This window comes from Cherax quadricarinatus, unplaced genomic scaffold, assembly GCF_038502225.1.
Source record: "Cherax quadricarinatus isolate ZL_2023a unplaced genomic scaffold, ASM3850222v1 Contig125, whole genome shotgun sequence".
NCBI lineage: Eukaryota > Metazoa > Arthropoda > Malacostraca > Decapoda > Parastacidae > Cherax > Cherax quadricarinatus.
The window spans coordinates 135,534-155,537 of record NW_027195151.1 but is presented as its reverse complement, the minus strand read 5'-3'; the positions used below and the strand labels follow the sequence as shown (position 1 = coordinate 155,537).

Sequence of the window (20,004 nt, the reverse complement as noted above, 5' to 3'; positions counted from 1 at the left end):
ATGGGTGTTGAAGACAGCCAGGGGTGTTGAAGACAACCATTGGTGTTGAAGACAGCCAGGGGTGTTGAAGACAGCCACGGGTCTTGAAGACAACCATGGGTGTTGAAGACAGCCAGGGGTCTTGAAGACAGCCAAAGGGTCTTTAAGACAACCATGGGTCTTGAAGACAGCCAGGAGTCTTGAAGACAACCAGGGGTCTTGAAGACAACCAGGGGTCTTGAAGACAACCATGGGTCTTGAAGACAGCCAGGGGTCTTGAAGACAGCCAAAGGGTCTTTAAGACAACCAGGGGTCTTGAAGACAACCATGGGTCTTGAAGACAGTCAGGGTCTTGAAGACAACCAGGGGTCTTGAAGACAACCAGGGGTCTTGAAGACAGCCAGGGATCTTGAAGACAACCAGGGGTCTTGAAGACAGCTAGGGGGGTCTTGAAGACAACCAGGCGTCTTGAAGACAGCCAGGGGTCTTGAAGACAGTCAGGGGTCTTGAAGACATTCACATGTCTTGAAGACAGTCAGTGGTCTTGAAGACAACCAGGGGTCTTGAAGACTACCAGGGGTCTTGAAGACAGCCAGGGATCGTGAAGACAGCCAGTTGTCTTGAAGACAGCCAGGGGTCTTGAAGACAACCATGGGTGTTGAAGACAGCCAGTGGTGTTGAAGACAACCAGGGGTGTTGAAGACAGCCAGGGATGTTGAAGACAGCCAGGGGTGTTGAAGACAGCCAGGGGTGGTGAAGACAGCCAGGGGTCTTGAAGACAGCCAGGGGTCTTGAAGACAACCAGGGGTCTTGACAACCAGGGGTCTTGAAGACAGCCAGAGGTCTTGAAGACAGCCAGGGGTCTTGAAGACAGCCAGCTGTCTTGAAGACAGCCAGGGGTCTTGAAGACAGCCAGGGGTCTTGAAGACAGCCAGGGGTCTTGACAACCAGGGGTCTTGAAGACAGCCAGAGGTCTTCAAGACAGCCAGGGGTCTTGAAGACAGCCAGGGGTCTTGAAGATAGCCAGAGGTCTTGAAGACAGCCAGGTGTCTTGAAGACAGCCAGGGGTCTTGAAGACAACCAGGGGTCTAGAAGACAGCCAGGGGTCTTGAAGACAGCCAGGGGTCTTGAAGACAGCCAGGGGTCTTGAAGACAACCAGGGGTCTTGAAGACAGCCAGGGGTCTTGAAGACAGCCAGGGGTCTTGAAGACAACCATGGGTCTTGAAAACAGCCAGGTGTCTTGAAGACAGCCAGGGGTCTTGAAGACAACCAGGGGTCTTGAAGACAGTCATGTCTTGAAGACAGCCAGGGGTCTTGAAGACAGCCAGGTGTCTTGAAGACAGCCAGGGGTCTTGAAGACAGCCAGGGGTCTTCAAGACAACCCAGGGTCTTGAAAACAGTCACTTGTCTTGAAAGCCATGGGTCTTGAAGAGAGCCAGGGGTCTTGAAGACAACCAGGGGTCTTGAAGACAGCCAGAGTTCTTGAAGACAACCAGGTGTCTTGAAGACAGCCAGGGGTCTTGAAGACAGTCAGGGGTCTTGAAGACAGTCACATGTCTTGAAGACAGTCAGTGGTCTTGAAGACAACCAGGGGTCTTGAAGACAACCAGGGGTCTTGAAGACAGCCAGGGGTCTTGAAGACAGCCAGTTGTCTTGAAGGCAGCCAGGGGTCTTGAAGACAACCATGGGTGTTGAAGACAGCCAGTGGTGTTGAAGACAACCAGGGGTGTTGAAGACAGCCAGGGGTGTTGAAGACAGCCAGGGGTGAAGACAGCCAGGGGTCTTGAAGACAGCCAGGGGTCTTGAAGACAACCAGGGGTCTTGAAGACAGCCATGGGTCTTGAAGACAGCCAGGAGTCTTGAAGACAACCAGGGGCTTGAAGACAGCCAGGGGTCTTGAAAACAGTCACTTGTCTTGAAAGCCATGGGTCTTGAAGAGAGCCAGGGGTCTTGAAGAGAGCCAGGGGTCTTGAAGACAACCAGGGGTCTTGAAGACAGCCAGGGTTCTTGAAGACAACCAGGGGTCTTGAAGACAGCCATGGGTCTTGAAGACAGCCAGGAGTCTTGAAGACAACCAGGGGCTTGAAGACAGCCAGGGGTCTTGAAAACAGCCAGGGGTGTTGAAGACAGCCAGGGGTCTTGAAGACAGCCAGTTGTCTTGAAGACAGCCAGGGGTCTTGAAGACAACCAGGGGTCTTCAAGACAGCCAGGGGTGTTGAAGACAACCATGGGTCTTGAAGACAACCAGGGGTCTTGAAGACAGCCAGGGGTCTTGAAGACAACCATGGGTCTTGAAGACAGCCAGGGGTCTTGAAGACAGCCAGGGGTCTTGAAGACAGCCAGGGGTCTTGAAGACAGTCACATCTTGAAGACAGCCAGGGGTCTTGAAGACAGCCAGGTGTCTTGAAGACAGCCAGTTGTCTTGAAGACAGCCAGGGGTCTTGAAGACAGCCAGGGGTCTTGAAGACAGTCACATGTCTTGAAGACAGCCAGGGGTCTTGAAGACAGCCAGGTGTCTTGAAGACAGCCAGTTGTCTTGAAGACAGCCAGGGGTCTTGAAGACAGCCAGGGGTCTTGAAGACAGTCACATGTCTTGAAGACAGCCATGGGTCTTGAAGACAGCCAGGGGTCTTGAAGACAACCAGGGGTCTTGAAGACAACCAGGGGTCTTGAAGACAGCCAGGGGTCTTGAAGACAGCCAGGGGTGTTGAAGACAACCAGGGGTCTTGAAGACAGCCAGGGGTCTTGAAGACAGCCAGTTGTCTTGAAGACAGCCAGGGGTCTTGAAGACAACCATGGGTATTGAAGACAGCCAGGGGTGTTGAAGACAACCATGGGTCTTGAAGACAACCAGGGGTCTTGAAGACAGCCAGGGGTCTTGAAGACAACCATGGGTCTTAAAGACAGCCAGAGGTCTTGAAGACAGCCAGGGGTCTTGAAGACAACCAGGGGTCTTGAAGTTAGTTTAAGTTTAATATGTTTATTATGCACCCCATACCCATCCTGTGGACGGTAGTCAAAAGATTACAGAGGTACATAATTGGTCCAGGGACTGGACTCCAGTCTTGAAGGCAGTCACATCTTGAAGACAGCCAGGTGTCTTGAAGACAGCCAGGGGTCTTGAAGACAGCCAGGGGTCTTGAAGACAGCCAGGGGTCTTGAAGACAACCAGGGGTCTTGAAGACAACCAGGGGACTTGAAGACAACCAGGGGTCTTGAAGACAGCCATGGGTCTTGAAGACAGCCAGGGAACTTGAAGACAACCAAGGGTCTTGAAGACAGCCAGGGGTGTTGAAGACAACCAGGGGTCTTGAAGACAGCCAGGAGTCTTGAAGACAGCCAGGGGTCTTGAAGACAGCCAGGGGTCTTGAAGACAGCCAGGGGTCTTGAAGACAACCAGGGGTCTTGAAGACAACCAGGGGTCTTGAAGACAGCAAGGGGTCTTGAAGACAACCAGGGGTCTTGAAGACAGCCAGGGCTCTTGAAGACAGCCAGGGGTGTTGAAGACAGTCAGGGGTCTTGAAGACAGCCAGGGGTCTTGAAGACAGTCATGTGTCTTCAAGACAGCCAGGGGTCTTGAAGACAGCCAGGGGTCTTGAAGACAACCAGGGGTCTTGAAGACAGCCAGGGGTCTTGAAGACAACCAGGGGTCTTGAAGACAGCCAGGGGTCTTGAAGACAACCAGGGGTCTTGAAGACAACCAGGGGTGTTGAAGACAACCAGGGGTGTTGAAGACAGCCAAGGGTGTTGAAGACAGCCAGGGGTCTTGAAGACAACCAGGGGTCTTGAAGACAGCCAGGGGTCTTGAAGACAGTCACATGTCTTGAAGACAGTCAGTGGTCTTGAAGACAGCCAGGGGTCTTGAAGACAGCCAGGGGTCTTGAAGACAACCACGGGTCTTGAAGACAGCCAGGGGTCTTGAAGACAGCCAGTTGTCTTGAAGACAGCCAGGGGTCTTGAAGACAACCATGGGTCTTGAAGACAGCCAGGGGTCTTGAAGACAGCCAGGGGTGTTGAAGACAACCATTGGTGTTGAAGACAGCCAGGGGTGTTGAAGACAGCCAGGGGTCTTGAAGACAACCATGGGTGTTGAAGACAGCCAGGGGTGTTGAAGACAACCATGGGTCTTGAAGACAGCCAGGAGTCTTGAAGACAACCAGGGGTCTTGAAGACAGCCAGGGGTCTTGAAGACAACCATGGGTCTTGAAGACAGCCAGGGGTCTTGAAGACAGCCAAAGGGTCTTTAAGACAACCAGGGGTCTTGAAGACAACCATGGGTCTTGAAGACAATCAGGGTCTTGAAGACAACCAGGGGTCTTGAAGACAACCAGGGGTCTTGAAGACAGCCAGGGATCTTGAAGACAACCAGGGGTCTTGAAGAAAGCTAGGGGGGTCTTGAAGACAACCAGGTGTCTTGAAGACAGCCAGGGGTCTTGAAGACAGTCAGGGGTCTTGAAGACAGTCACGTCTTGAAGACAGTCAGTGGTCTTGAAGACAGCCAGGAGTCTTGAAGACAACCAGGGGTCTTGAAGACAGCCAGGGGTCTTGAAGACAACCATGGGTCTTGAAGACAGCCATGGGTCTTGAAGACAACCAGGGGTCTTGAAGACAACCATGGGTCTTGAAGACAGCCAGGAGTCTTGAAGAGAACCAGGGGTCTTGAAGACAGCCATGGGTCTTGAAGACAACCAGGGGTCTTGAAGACAACCATGGGTCTTGAAGACAGCCAGGGTCTTGAAGACAACCAGGGGTCTTGAAGACAACCAGGGGTCTTGAAGACAGCTAGGGGTCTTGAAGACAACCAGGGGTGTTGAAGACAGCCAGGGGTCTTGAAGACAGCCAGGGGTCTTGAAGACAGCCAGGGGTCTATCGGTAATCCCCCCTGTATGTATACCAGGAATCATTGGAACAGTCTTGTATGATAATCTATGTAAGTGTATTTGTGTATACCTGAATAATTACTTATTTAACCCTTCTCCTGCTTCTACAAAGAATAAATAATGATTTTATTTCTTAGTAAAGGTTACAAAGTGTAATTACAATTTGGGTAGACTATTCCTAGTACATAATAACTACTTAAATCTAGACAGTTTTATTCAGCTTATTTTTAAGGTCACCTATAATGCTAGCTTTAAACTCTGTATGATAATTTGTTTAACTGTATTTATGTGTACCTGTACCTAAATAAACTTACAGTAGTGTGCAAGTTAATTAGGGCAGCTTTGGCACAGTGCCCTGTGGCCTGGTGGCAAAAGCTCTGGCTTCACACGGTGAGGGTCCGGGTTCGATTCCCAGCCAAGGTTGAAACATCGGACGTGTTTCCTTACACCAGTTGTCATGAATACGAAGAGTCACAGAGCTGCTGAGTGCGGCCAATATATCTGAAATACGAGGGAAGGCACTAGTCAATGAAACTGCAAACATAAAATTTAAGCTGAAGGAATCTTACAGGAGACAAGAATCACAGTTAGAACTAAAAGCCATAAAGGAAACTGAAAAAAAACAAAATACTGTACTTCTTCTCTTATGCCAAATCTAAGGCAAAACGACATCCAGTATTAGGCACCTGCTTATCTGGAGTTTATCTGGAGAGAGTTCCGGGGGTCAACGCCCCCGCGGCCTGGTCTGTGACCAGGCCTCCTTAGGTCAGTGTCCCAGGATGCGACCCACACCAGTCGACTAACACCCAGGTACCCATTTTACTGATGGGGAACATAGACAACAGGTGGAAAGAAACACGTCCAATGTTTCTACTCTGGCTGGGAATCGAACCCAGGCCCTCACCGTGTGAAGCGAGAGCGTTAACCACCAGGCCACCAGATATACACAGATATACACAGGTATACACAGATATACACAGATATACACAAATATACACAGATATACACAGAAATACACAGATATACACAGATATACACAGATATACACAGGTATACACAGATATACACAGGTATACACAGATATACACAGATATACACAGAAATACACAGATATACACAGATATACACAGGTATACACAGATATACACAGATATACACAGAAATACACAGATATACACAGATATACACAGGTATACACAGATATACACAGAAATACAGATATACACAGATATACACAGATATACACAGAAATACACAGATATACACAGGTATACACAGATATACACAGATATACACAGATATACACAGGTACACACAGATATACACAGAAATACACAAATATACACAGATATACACAGATATACACAGATATACACAGAAATACACAGATATACACAGGTATACACAGATATACACAGATATTCACAGAAATACACAGATATACACAGAAATACACAGATATACACAGATATACACAGGTATACACAGATATACACAGATATACACAGGTATACACAGGTATACACAGATATACACAGATATACAGATATACACAGGTATACACAGATATACACAGAAATACACAGATATACACAGATATACACAGGTATACACAGATATACACAGATATACACAGGTATACACAGATATACACAGATATACACAGATATACACAGATATACACAGAAATACACAGATATACACAGATATACACAGGTATACACAGATATACACAGATATACACAGATATACACAGATATACACAGATATACACAGATATACACAGAAATACACAGATATACACAGATATACACAGGTATACACAGATATACACAGATATACACAGATATACACAGATATACACAGGTATACACAGATATACAAAGATATACATAGATATACGCAGGTATACACAGATATACACAGGTATACACAGGTATACAGGTATACACAGGTATACACAGGTATACACAGATATACACAGATATACAAAGGTATACACAGGTATACACAGATATACACAGGTATACACAGGTATACACAGGTATACACATATACACAGGTATACACAGGTATACACAGATATACACAGATATACACAGATATACACAGGTATACACAGATATACACAGATATACACAGATATACACAGATATACACAGATATACACAGGTATACACAGATATACACAGATATACACAGGTATACACAGGTATACACAGATATACACAGATATACACAGAAATACACAGATATACACAGATATACACAGGTATACACAGATATACACAGATATACACAGATATACACAGGTATACACAGATATACACAGATATACAGATATACATAGATATACACAGATATACACAGATATACACAGGTATATGCAGGTATACACAGATATACACAGGTATACACAGGTATACACAGATATACACAGATATACACAGATTTACACAGATATACACAGGTATACGCAGGTATACACAGATATACACAGGTATACACAGGTATACACAGATATACACAGATATACACAGATATACACAGATATACACAGATATACACAGATATACACAGATATACACAGATATACACAGGTATACACAGATATACACAGATATACACAGGTATACACAGGTATACACAGATATACACAGATATACACAGATATACACAGAAATACACAGATATACACAGATATACACAGGTATACACAGATATACACAGATATACACAGATATACACAGGTATACACAGATATACACAGATATACACAGATATACAGATATACATAGATATACACAGATATACACAGATATACACAGGTATATGCAGGTATACACAGATATACACAGGTATACACAGGTATACACAGATATACACAGATATACACAGATTTACACAGATATACACAGGTATACGCAGGTATACACAGATATACACAGGTATACACAGGTATACACAGATATACACAGATATACACAGATATACACAGATATACACAGGTATACACATGTATACAGGTATACACAGGTATACACAGATATACACAGGTATACACAGGTATACACAGGTATACACAGATATACACAGGTATACACAGATATACACAGGTATACACAGATATACACAGGTATACACATTATTATTATTATTATAATCAAAAAGAAGCGCTAAGCCACAAGGACTATACAGCGCTGCAGGGCAGGAAGGAAGTGAGGGCATCAGGTGGCAAAAGGGAGATGGATGAGCAACAGGTTACGGATAACAGCGGGGCAGTGGATGGTGAAAGGGTAAAGGGCAGCAAGAGACTGAACCAGAAAGGGCTGAGGGGAGTGCGAAAAGTATCATCAGAGTTTGTGGAGTAAATCGGTCGTTGTCAAGAAGTCAATGAGAGAGTCAGGATTAAAGGAGGGTCCATCAGCAAGAAGGGAAGGTAAAGAGAGAGTAGTAGAACGAAGACGACGTTGGAGGTAAATTCTGCGTGCTCGTTGATAGAGAGGGCAGTCTAACAGAATGTGGCTAATCGATACTGGAACTTGACACTGCTCACAGAGAGGAACAGGGTGCCTCTCCATGAGATACCCATGAGTAAGACGAGTGTGGCCAATGCGAAGGCGAGAGAGAGTGGTCTCCCAACTTCGGCACTGATGACAAGAAGACGGCCAGTAACCTATGCTCGGTTTAATAGAATGAAGTTTGTTACCGAGCAGAGTTGACCAACGTTGTTGCCAACGGGTGCGAAGGTGGGTAGCTATTGCAGCAAAATAGTCCAGAAATGGAACACCTCGATAGGAAATTGGTAGGTCATATACTGCTGACCGCGCAGCAGTGTCTGCCTGTTCATTGCCCTGTACGTCGACATGACCAGGGACCCAACAAAAAACAATATCTTTATGTTTGGTAGAGATACGGCGTAGCCAAAGTTGGATACGGAGAACTAGGGGATGAGATGTATCAAATTTTCGTATAGCCTGTAGAGCACTAAGGGAGTCTGAGACTACTACAAATGATGACACAGGCATAGATGCAATACGAATAAGTGCTGCAAGAATGGCATACAGTTCAGCAGTAAAAATGCTAGCTGAAGATAGTAAATGCCCTCGTACGACGCTGTCCGGAAACACTGCTGCGAATCCGACGCCGTCTGAAGACTTAGAGCCATCTGTGTACACAGCGGTGGCATGAGAATGGGAGTGGAAGTGATCAAGAAAAAGAGAGCGGGAAGCCACCGTAGGCAGTTGAGCTTTCGAGCAAGGGAGTGAGAAAGAACAGACCCGAACAGCTGGAACTTCCCAGGGGGCCAGGGAAAAGTGAGATGCTACATGAACATATAAAGGTGGTAACTGAAGGGAAGACAAGAGTGAATGTAGGCGAAGAGAAAAGGGACGGAGCAAACAGGGGCGGCGAACGAATAAAGAATGTCTACTAATATCGGTGACCATTCTATAAATGGAAGGATTGTGTAGATCATGAGAGCGTACATAGTAACGAAGGCAATGGGCATCACGGCGATCAGACAAGGATGGAACATTTGCTTCTGTATAGAGGCTCTCAACAGGGGAAGAGCGAAAAGCTCCAAGGCACAAACGTAAGCCTTGGTGATGGATAGAGTTAAGGCTAGAGAGAGTAGCAGGAGAGGCCGCGGAATAAATCTGGTCACCATAATCGAGTTTCGATAAAACGAGGGCTGAATGTAGGCGAAGCAGAGTTCGACGATCAGCTCCCCAGGAAAGATGAGCAAGGGTTTTAAGAAGGTTTAGCCGGCTGTGACAAGTTGCCTTCAGAGAGGTAATGTGAGGTTTCCAGGTTAACCGACGGTCAAAGAGAAGGCCTAGAAACCTGACTGTATCACGTTCGGGGATACGGGAGCCATAGAGATACAAAGGATGATCGGAGATAACAGAGCGTCTAGTGAAAGTAATTTGGTGAGTTTTGGTACTTGAAAATTTAAACCCATGTGTGGTGGCCCAAGTGGAAACACGGTCGACCGCATGCTGGAGAGAAACTGCAATAAGGTGACAGTCAGCGCCTGCACAAGCAATAGCGAAGTCATCAACATAGAGTGATGACCAAATATTGGGTGGAAGAACAGAGGCCAAATCATTTATAGCAAGGAGAAAAAGTGTTGTGCTTAGAACACATCCCTGAGGGACACCTTCAGCTTGGACGAAGTCCGGGGAAAGAACATTATTGACTCGAACACGGAAATGTCTGTCAGTTAAAAAGTTCTTAAGGAAGGATGGTAGATTGCCTCGGAGGCCTAAGGAATGGGCCTGGGCCAAAATATTATACCTCCAAGTTGTGTCATATGCCTTCTCAAGGTCAAAAAATATGGCAATAACTGAGTGATTATTCGCAAAGGCATTACGAACATACGTATCCAAGCGTAGTAAGGGGTCTATGGTAGAACGACCCTTACGAAAGCCATATTGACTAGCGGAGAGACTGTTGTGAGTCTCTAAATACCACATTAAACGTCGATTTACGAGGCGTTCCATCACTTTGCAAACTGCACTTGTAAGAGCGATGGGGCGATAGTGGGAGGCATCATGTCCTGTAGTACCCGGTTTGCGGAAAGGGAGAACAATGGCAGATTTCCACAGCTGGGGAAGAACTCCTTGTGCCCAAATAAGATTGAAGAGGTGTAAGAGGACTACAAGGGCTGACCGATGTAAATGTTGTAACATACGAATATGAATGTCATCAGGCCCAGCTGCCGATGAACGGCAAGCTGAGAGCGTTGCCTCCAGTTCTTGAAGTGTAAAAGGCACATTATACTGTTCTTCTCCGAGAGAAGAAAAGTCCAAGGGTACTAACTCTCTGGCAGACTTTGAGGAAAGAAACGAGGGGCATAGATGGAGCCCTCGGGAAATACGGACCAGATGTGTGCCAAGTTCAATGGCAACGTCGAGAGGGTTTGCTATATCAACACCAGTGACCCGTAGAACAGGAGCCGGGTCAGGAGAGTATTTACCACTCAATTTCCTTACTTTTTTCCAGACTGCACTCATAGAAGAAGCAGAGGTGATGGTGGAAACATAGTCTCGCCAACAAGTGCGTTTAGCTTCACGGATGACACGGCGAGCGATCGCACGCTTCTGCTTAAAATCAACAAGTCTCTCAGCGGTTCTATTGTACCGGTACCTGCCCCATGCAGCACGTTTCAAACGTACTGCACGAGCACAAGCAGGAGACCACCAAGGCACGCACTTCTGAGAATGCCTGCCTGAGGTTTGGGGTATAGAATGAGAAGCTGCGGTATAAACTGATGTCGAGAAGATGTGTAGGAGCTCATCAATGGAGGATGAAGAAGGAACCTCACTAAAAGCAGTGAGGTGTGAGTAAAGATCCCAATTTGCCCGATCAAATTGCCAGCGAGGGCTACGGGAAGGTGGTGAATAGGAAGGAGAAGTAAGAATGATCGGAAAATGATCGCTGTCATGTAAGTCTGGTAGAACAGACCAGGTGAAGTCTAGTGCAGTGGAGGAAGAGCAGACTGATAGATCGATGCAAGAGAGAGTATGAGTACGAGGATCAAAATGGGTGGGAGTACCCGTATTTAAAACATGGAGGGGGTGAGAGGCAAGAAAAGCCTCCAACTGAATGCCACGTGAGTCACAATGAGACCCCCCCCAGAGGAAATGGTGGGCATTAAAATCACCAAGTAACAGAAGTGGTGGTGGTAAGGATGAAACAAGAAAGGCAAAGTCTGGGATAGAAAATGCTCGAGAAGGAGAGAGATATAAAGAACATATTGTAAACCACTTATTCAAGTGGATACGGGCTGCAGTGTAATGCAGCGAGGTATGGACAAATAGTTGACAGTACGGAATATCATTGCGTAGAAGAAGGGCACTTTCATTAAAGGTCCCATCTGAGAAAGGATCCGAAGAATACAATAAATTATAGCCTGAGATAGGTTGGAAAACAGCCGAGTGTAATTTTGGTTCTTGTAAGCAAGCACCAACAGGGGAAAACCTGGAAAGCAACATCTGAAGCTCACCCCGATTACCCCTGAGGCCGCGGATATTCCACTGTAAATAGGCCATGATTGGCGATGAAGAAAATATCAGGAATCTGTAGGTAAAGGCACCTACGGACTAGAGGGGTTAGAAAAGTCAACGTGTGGTGGCATTGGAAGATGTTCAAGTAGCGAAGGAACGGAGCGTTGCGAAGAATGGGGTTGTGAAGATGGAGGAGAGGGAAGAGAAGGAACAGGAAGTGAATCAGTGTCCATTGAAGGTTTAGTCTCTGCAATATATTCTGAAATGGCTTCAAGTGTTTCTGAATTCAAAGATGTATGGGAAACCATATTGGAGATAGGAGGAGGAGGGTGAGTAAAGATTGGGACAGTAATGGACTGTACCAAAGTAGAGGGGGAGGGAAAAGTGTAAGGGACTGGAGATGAAGTGTGGGGGGGGACAGAAGAGGTAGAAACCTGGGAGGTGACAGAAGAGGGAGAAACTTGGGAGGGGACGGGGGTGGAAGGCATAGTACGAGGAGGAGGGTGAATCTCCACACTTGTAATAGAGCCAGAGAGAGGGGAAGAACTAGGTACAGAGACTGGAAAGGTAACGTGTGGAGGTGGAAGAAGGGAAGAAAGGGGCAAAGAAGATTTGAGCAATGTGGATTTTTTGGACTTCTGAGTAGAGGGGCGATTGGTATTAGGTGTCGTACGAGGTCTTGTCGATACTGGGGCTTGTGAGGAAGGACGCGAAGATGTGAGAACAGACTGAGTTGTAGTCGGGACGTCAGAGCCAAGGACAGCAAAAGGATTAGATGCCGTAGTGGCTATGGGAGGGGTAACAACAGAGGAGGCTGCAGAAGATGGGACCCCAGAAGTGGGGGGACGTTTGGAAACACGAGAATAAGAAACACGGGGTAGTCTCCCTTGGAGGCGGAGATGAGTAACTGCCATAGCATAAGGGAGACCTTCTGCCTCTTTGAGGCAACGGATTTCACGTTCATTTAAGTAGACCTGGCAACGGCGGGAGTACGAAGGGTGAGCTTCATTACAATTAAGGCAAGATGGAGGTTGACTGCAAGATGTATTAGAATGGTTGTCGGCACCACAGACTGGGCATTCGGCCATAGATCTGCAATATTTCGCTGGGTGACCAAAACGCCAGCAATTTCTACATTGTTGCGGTGTAGGTATCACCTTTCGAACTTGTAACCGATGTCCCGCGACATATACAGAGGACGGGAGTTCTCGGCTGTCAAAAGTTAAACGAGCCACATTGCAAGGGTAACGTCTCCGCCCCCGGGCAGGAAGGACATAAGTGTCTACTTTGAGGATTGGGAGATCCTGGAGTTCCAGCTGTTCAAAAATGTCATTGCCACATGACTGGAAATTCTGTTGGACTATGGTATGGGGCAGAATGACAGTACCACTACAAGAATTGAGAGAAAGATGTTTTTCAATAGTGATAGGAGTAGTATCGATATTCGAAAGGAGAGAAAGATCATGAGCTTGGGTAGCATTCTGGACAGTGACGATGCGTGTACCGCTCTTGAGAGCGTGAAATGAAATATCTCTGCCAACATGACGCAGGAGCGCTTTGGCAATACTATGGTCAGAAAGGTAGGCAGAAGAAGAAGTTGGTCTTAAAGTAAAGAATTTAGTCCATTGTGTGGTCCGAAACTGAGCGTGGAGAGGGAGTGCTTGACGTGTCGGTCGTTTCCGAGTAGAATGGGAAGGTAACGACGGAGCATCATCAGGAGATTGACGTTGGCGTTTAGGAGTAGGACCGGAGTTGGTCCGGCAGGAAATGGGTGGGCGATTCGAAAATTGCCGTACCGTAGAGGGAGAAGCCGGAAGCATAGTCAAAGGAGAGCGGAGTTCAGACAAATCGAAGGAGTCAGTCGAAGCCCCGGTACCTGAAGCGGGTGAGGAAACAGCACCAGCAAGAGGTACAGGGGCATCAGGAGTGTCCGAAGAGTGGTCTAAACACAAGGCAGGGTCAGAATGGGGTGCGGTATCAAGAAGGGGCCCGGGGGTAGTGGTTTCATGGACTAGGGCTGCCATGGTTAGGTTACTCCTTTGCTTTTTGTTTTTAAGAAAAAAAAAGAAAGAAGAAAAGAAAATAAAAATAAAAAAAAGAATAAAAAAAGGGGGGAGCGGGGAGGAATAGTTCCCAGGAGGAATGAAAGGGCCGGAAATCCCCCTCCGCGCCCAAGAGGACTCGACACCGCTAGTAGCGCAGATGCAGCATGGAACCCGTGCCATACCCTACCCTTCATGCCAGTAAACCAGCAATCTGGGATAGCAACCTCACATCTGCCGAGCTACCTCGGTGGACAAAAGAGAGGGCGGCCGGATATCCGCCACAAAGCATACCTCCTTTAGCCACCACCCCCGGAATCCGAAAGGTGGCTTCCAGAGATACACCCGTCGCCCAAAAGACACCCAAAGCCACTCCGGGATACCGGAGAGGGATCGGGACATCCCTAGGCAATCCAGATTCCACGGCAAACTACGCCACCGCCAAGAAACCTCAACGGAATGGGATGGACCCCGGTGTCCTTTCCCCTACCTAGGAACTAGCGCGCCTGTGGGAGAAATCACGAAGGCTAAAAAGAGGAAGGGCAAAAGGGAGGGGTGAGGAGGAGGAGGAGGAGGAATGGAAAAAGGGGAGGATGGGGAGGATGGGATAGGGGAGGGGAGAATGGGGGGTAATTAGGTTCGGTCTGAGGAAGAAGACCGACAGGGCTAATTCCTCAGACCAAGAGCCTCTTCACCACGCCAAGGAGCCCCCCTTGAAGAGGACAGGTATACACAGATATACACAGATATACACAGATATACACAGATATACACAGGTATACACAGATATACACAGATATACACAGATATACACAGATATACACAGATATACAGTCTAAGAATAAGGTAAAATTACATGTGTTAGTTGAAACATAAACAATTATTCTCCTCCCTTTCTGTTGCTACATTCATTAGGTACCTTTCTGTTGCTACATTCATTAGGTACCTTTCTGTTGCTACATTCATTAGGTACCTTTCTGTTGCTACATTCATTAGGTACCTTTCTGTTGCTACATTCATTAGGTACCTTTCTGTTGCTACATTCATTAGGTACCTTTCTGTTGCTACATTCATTAGGTACCTTTCTGTTGCTACATTCATTAGGTACCTTTCTGTTGCTACATTCATTAGGTACCTTTCTGTTGCTACATTCATTAGGTACCTTTCTGTTGCTACATTCATTAGGTACCTTTCTGTTGCTACATTCATTAGGTACCTTTCTGTTGCTACATTCATTAGGTACCTTTCTGTTGCTACATTCATTAGGTACCTTTCTGTTGCTACATTTATTAGGTACCTTTCTGTTGCTACATTCATTAGGTACCTTTCTGTTGCTACATTCATTAGGTACCTTTCTGTTGCTACATTCATTAGGTACCTTTCTGTTGCTACATTCATTAGGTACCTTTCTGTTGCTACATTCATTAAGTACCTTTCTGTTGCTACATTCATTAGGTACCTTTCTGTTGCTACATTCATTAGGTACCTTTCTGTTGCTACATTCATTAGGTACCTTTCTGTTGCTACATTCATTAGGTACCTTTCTGTTGCTACATTCATTAGGTACCTTTCTGTTGCTACATTCATTAGGTACCTTTCTGTTGCTACATTCATTAGGTATTTTTCTGTTGCTACATTCATTAGGTACCTCTTAGGTGTCTTCTTGAACTGGCTCAGGCTATGACTGGCTTTGACATGTGCAGGCAGTCTGTTCCATTTCTTTATTACAGGGACGCGCTAGCACGATAAGAGACAACACAGTAAGTTTCATGGGTCATAGACTGTTCAACTGCCTCCCAGCATACATCAGGGGGATTACCAATAGACACATGGCTGTCTTCAAGACCCCTGGCTGTCTTCAAGACCCCTGGATGTCTTCAAGACCCCTGGCTGTCTTCCAAACCCCTGGTTATCTTCAAGCAGGCACTAGACAGGCACCTAAAGTCAGTACCTGACCAGCTGGGCTGTGGGTCGTATGTTGGACTGCGTGTGGCTAGGAGTAACAGCCTGGTTGATCAGGCCCTGGTCCACCATGAGGCCTGGTCACAGACCGGGCCGTGGGGACCGGAACTCTCTCCAGGTATACTCCAGGTACAGAAAAAGGTGTTTGAAGACTGGCCACTGACTGTGGCTACTTCAAAGTTGTGTTCTCTCTCCCTAGTTAGTTAGTTAGTTAGTTTAATATCTTTATTATGCACGCCATACCCATCCTGTGGGCGGTAGTCACCACACACCCATCCTGTGGGCGGTAGTCACGACATACCCATCCTGTGGGCGGTAGTCAAAAGATTACAAAGCTTTTAAATCTCTGCACAAAATTCAATTTAAACCAGCAAATAATAGAGCCTACTAGACTGGAGAATACACTAGACCTCATCTTCACTAACAATGATGATCTGATAAGAAATGTCACCATATCAAAAACAATATACTCAGATCACAACATAATTGAGGTTCAGACATGTATGCGTGGAGCCCCAGACCGACATAATGAGACTAGTCACGAGGGAGCATTCACCAAATTCAACTTCAATAACAAAAACATAAAGTGGGACCAAGTAAACCAAGTCCTAACCGATATAAGCTGGGAAGATATACTAAGCAACACAGACCCCAACTTATGCCTAGAACAGATTAACTCGGTGGCACTCGATGTATGCACAAGGCTTATTCCTCTAAGAAAAAGGAGGAGTAGATGTAAAATAGAAAGAGACAGGCACTCCCTTTACAGGCGACGGAAAAGAATAACAGAGCGGCTAAAAGAGGTCAATATATCTGAAATGCGTAGGAAGACACGGGTCAGTGAAATAGCAAGCATCGAACTTAAGCTAAAAGAATCCTTTAGGAGTCAGGAATCGCGGGAAGAACTAAAAGCCATAAATGAAATCGAAAGAAACCCAAAGCATTTCTTCTCCTATGCCAAATCAAAATCGAGAACAACGTCCAGTATTGGGCCCCAACTTAAACAAGATGAGTCCTACACAGATGACAGCAAGGAAATGAGTGAGCTACTCAAGTCGCAATATAACTCAGTTTTTAGCAAGCCGCTAACCAGACTGAGAGTCGAAGATCAAAATGAATTTTTTATGAGAGAGCCACAAAATTTGATTAACACAAGCCTATCCGATGTTATCCTGACGCCAAATGACTTCGAACAGGCGATAAATGACATGCCCATGCACTCTGCCCCAGGGCCAGACTCATGGAACTGTGTGTTCATCAAGAACTGCAAGAAGCCCCTATCATGAGCCTTTTCCATCCTATGGAGAGGGAGCATGGACACGGGGGTCGTCCCTCAGTTACTAAAAACAACAGACATAGCCCCACTCCACAAAGGGGGCAGTAAAGCAACAGCAAAGAACTACAGACCAATAGCACTAACATCCCATATCATAAAAATCTTTGAAAGGGTCCTAAGAAGCACGATCACCACCCATCTAGAAACCCATCAGTTACACAACCCAGGGCAACATGGGTTTAGAACAGGTCGCTCCTGTCTGTCTCAACTATTGGATCACTACGACAAGGTCCTAAATGCACTAGAAGACAAAAAGAATGCAGATGTAATATATACAGACTTTGCAAAAGCCTTCGACAAGTGTGACCATGGTATAATAGCGCACAAAATGCGTGCTAAAGGAATAACAGGAAAAGTCGGTCGATGGATCTATAATTTCCTCACTAACAGAACACAGAGAGTAGTCGTCAACAGAGTAAAGTCCGAGGCAGCTACAGTGAAAAGCTCTGTTCCACAAGGCACAGTACTCGCTCCCATCTTGTTCCTCATCCTCATATCCGACATAGACAAGGATGTCAGCCACAGCACCGTGTCTTCCTTTGCAGATGACACCCGAATCTGCATGACAGTGTCTTCCATTGCAGACACTGCAAAGCTCCAGGCGGACATCAACCAAATCTTTCAGTGGGCTGCAGAAAACAATATGAAGTTCAACGATGAGAAATTTCAATTACTCAGATATGGTAAAGATGAGGAAATTAAATCTTCATCAGAGTACAAAACAAATTCTGGCCACAAAATAGAGCGAAACACCAACGTCAAAGACTTGGGAGTGATCATGTCGGAGGATCTCACCTTCAAGGACCATAACATTGTATCAATCGCATCTGCTAGAAAAATGACTGGATGGATAATGAGAACCTTCAAAACTAGGGAGGCCAAGCCCATGATGACACTCTTCAGGTCACTTGTTCTATCTAGGCTGGAATATTGCTGCACACTAACAGCACCTTTCAAGGCAGGTGAAATTGCCGACCTAGAAAATGTACAGAGAACTTTCACGGCACGCATAACGGAGATAAAACACCTCAATTACTGGGAGCGCTTGAGGTTCCTAAACCTGTATTCCCTGGAACGCAGGAGGGAGAGATACATGATTATATACACCTGGAAAATCCTAGAGGGACTAGTACCGAACTTGCACACGAAAATCACTCACTACGAAAGCAAAAGACTTGGCAGACGATGCACCATCCCCCCAATGAAAAGCAGGGGTGTCACTAGCACGTTAAGAGACCATACAGTAAGTGTCAGGGGCCCGAGACTGTTCAACTGCCTCCCAGCACACATAAGGGGGATTACCAACAGACCCCTGGCAGTCTTCAAGCTGGCACTGGACAAGCACCTAAAGTCTGTTCCTGATCAGCCGGGCTGTGGCTCGTACGTTGGTTTGCGTGCAGCCAGCAGCAACAGCCTGGTTGATCAGGCTCTGATCCACCAGGAGGCCTGGTCACAGACCGGGCCGCGGGGGCGTTGACCCCCGGAACTCTCTCCAAGTAAACTCTCCAGGTACATAATGGGTCCAGGGACTGGACCCCAAAGTTATGATAGATGAACTAGTTACGAAGGTAATGAACTCCAGGTAGATCTGGTCACAATCATGGCAAGTTACAAAGGTAATGAACTCCAGGTAGATCTGGTCACAATCATGACAAGTTACGAAGGTAATGAACTCCAGGTAGATCTGGTCACAATCATGACAAGTTACGGAGGTAATGAACTCCAGGTAGATCTGGTCACAATCATGACAAGTTACGGAGGTAATGAACTCCAGGTAGATCTGGTCACAATCATGACAAGTTACAGAGGTAATAAATCATCCTCACTCCTATACATGGTTACAGTCATGAACAAATTACGAAGTAATACCCTAGTACTATGATTGCTTTGGTTCTCAACCATGACAAAATTGTCAGCAAGATATTCTGGACACTGTTTGTGAGCAAATTTATAAACATGATTTAACTTCAGTTGTTTTACTCTGTCTTCAACATTCAGCATATCCAACTGCTGTAATTCATCCTGGCCTACATGTTCTCTTGGACTCAGACCTACATGTTCTCTTGGACCCAGGCTTACATGTTCTCTTGGACCCAGGCCTACATGTTCTCTTGGACTCAGACCTACATGTTCTCTTGGACCCAGGCCTACATGTTCTCTTGGACCCAGGCCTACATGTTCTCTTGGACCCAGGCCTACACGATGCCTGGGAAAAATTCAAAACAATGTTCACTACCATCCTTGATAATATTGCACCAGTTAAAGAGGTTAGGATTAAACGAAGAACTGAACCCTGGATGACTACTGAGATATTAGATAATATGAAATTCAGAGACCAGCTGCTAAAAAGATTTAAAGCAAACAGACAGGATATTGCAGCACTAAATGAATTCTAAAGGGTGAGGAACAGAGTACAGAGACTTATAAAAGGAGCAAAGGCAAAGCACTACTGCTCAAAAATTGAAGAGTATAAGCATAACCCCAGAAAGCTCTGGCAACAACTAAAACAGTTGGGGTATAGCCATAAGCCAGTAGATAGGTCTAACATAGTACTCACTATCGATAATGAGATATGCCACGAAACATCTAAGGTGGCAAATTGCTTTAATTCATACTACACATCTGTTGCATCAACACTAGTAAGTAAACTACTAGCTGCATCAAATACCTTTAACACAGACTCTGATAAATTTCAAACATACTATACCAATAAAGGGGTAACCCCAAACAGTTGTCAACTAGTAAGTGTATCTCATGACTTTATTCAAAAAGAACTAAGCAGGTTAAACCCAAC

The 20,004-nt window shown here is 46.0% G+C and overlaps 1 protein-coding gene across 8 annotated transcripts in view; it reads right to left on the bottom strand.

The window, feature by feature from the left end:
• Positions 1 to 20,004, bottom strand: part of LOC128688141 (uncharacterized) — a 301,283-nt gene that overhangs the window by 167,843 nt on the left and 113,436 nt on the right. The window contains exon 5 of one of the 8 annotated variants that reach the window (XM_070080063.1): positions 4,996 to 5,361. The exons of the other annotated variants lie outside the window; for them this stretch is intronic. Coding sequence (XP_069936164.1) covers positions 5,316 to 5,361 — 46 coding nt within the window. The 3' untranslated portion in view covers positions 4,996 to 5,315. Of the gene's footprint in view, positions 1 to 4,995; positions 5,362 to 20,004 lie in introns of those variants that run through there. 8 annotated transcript variants of the gene reach the window in all.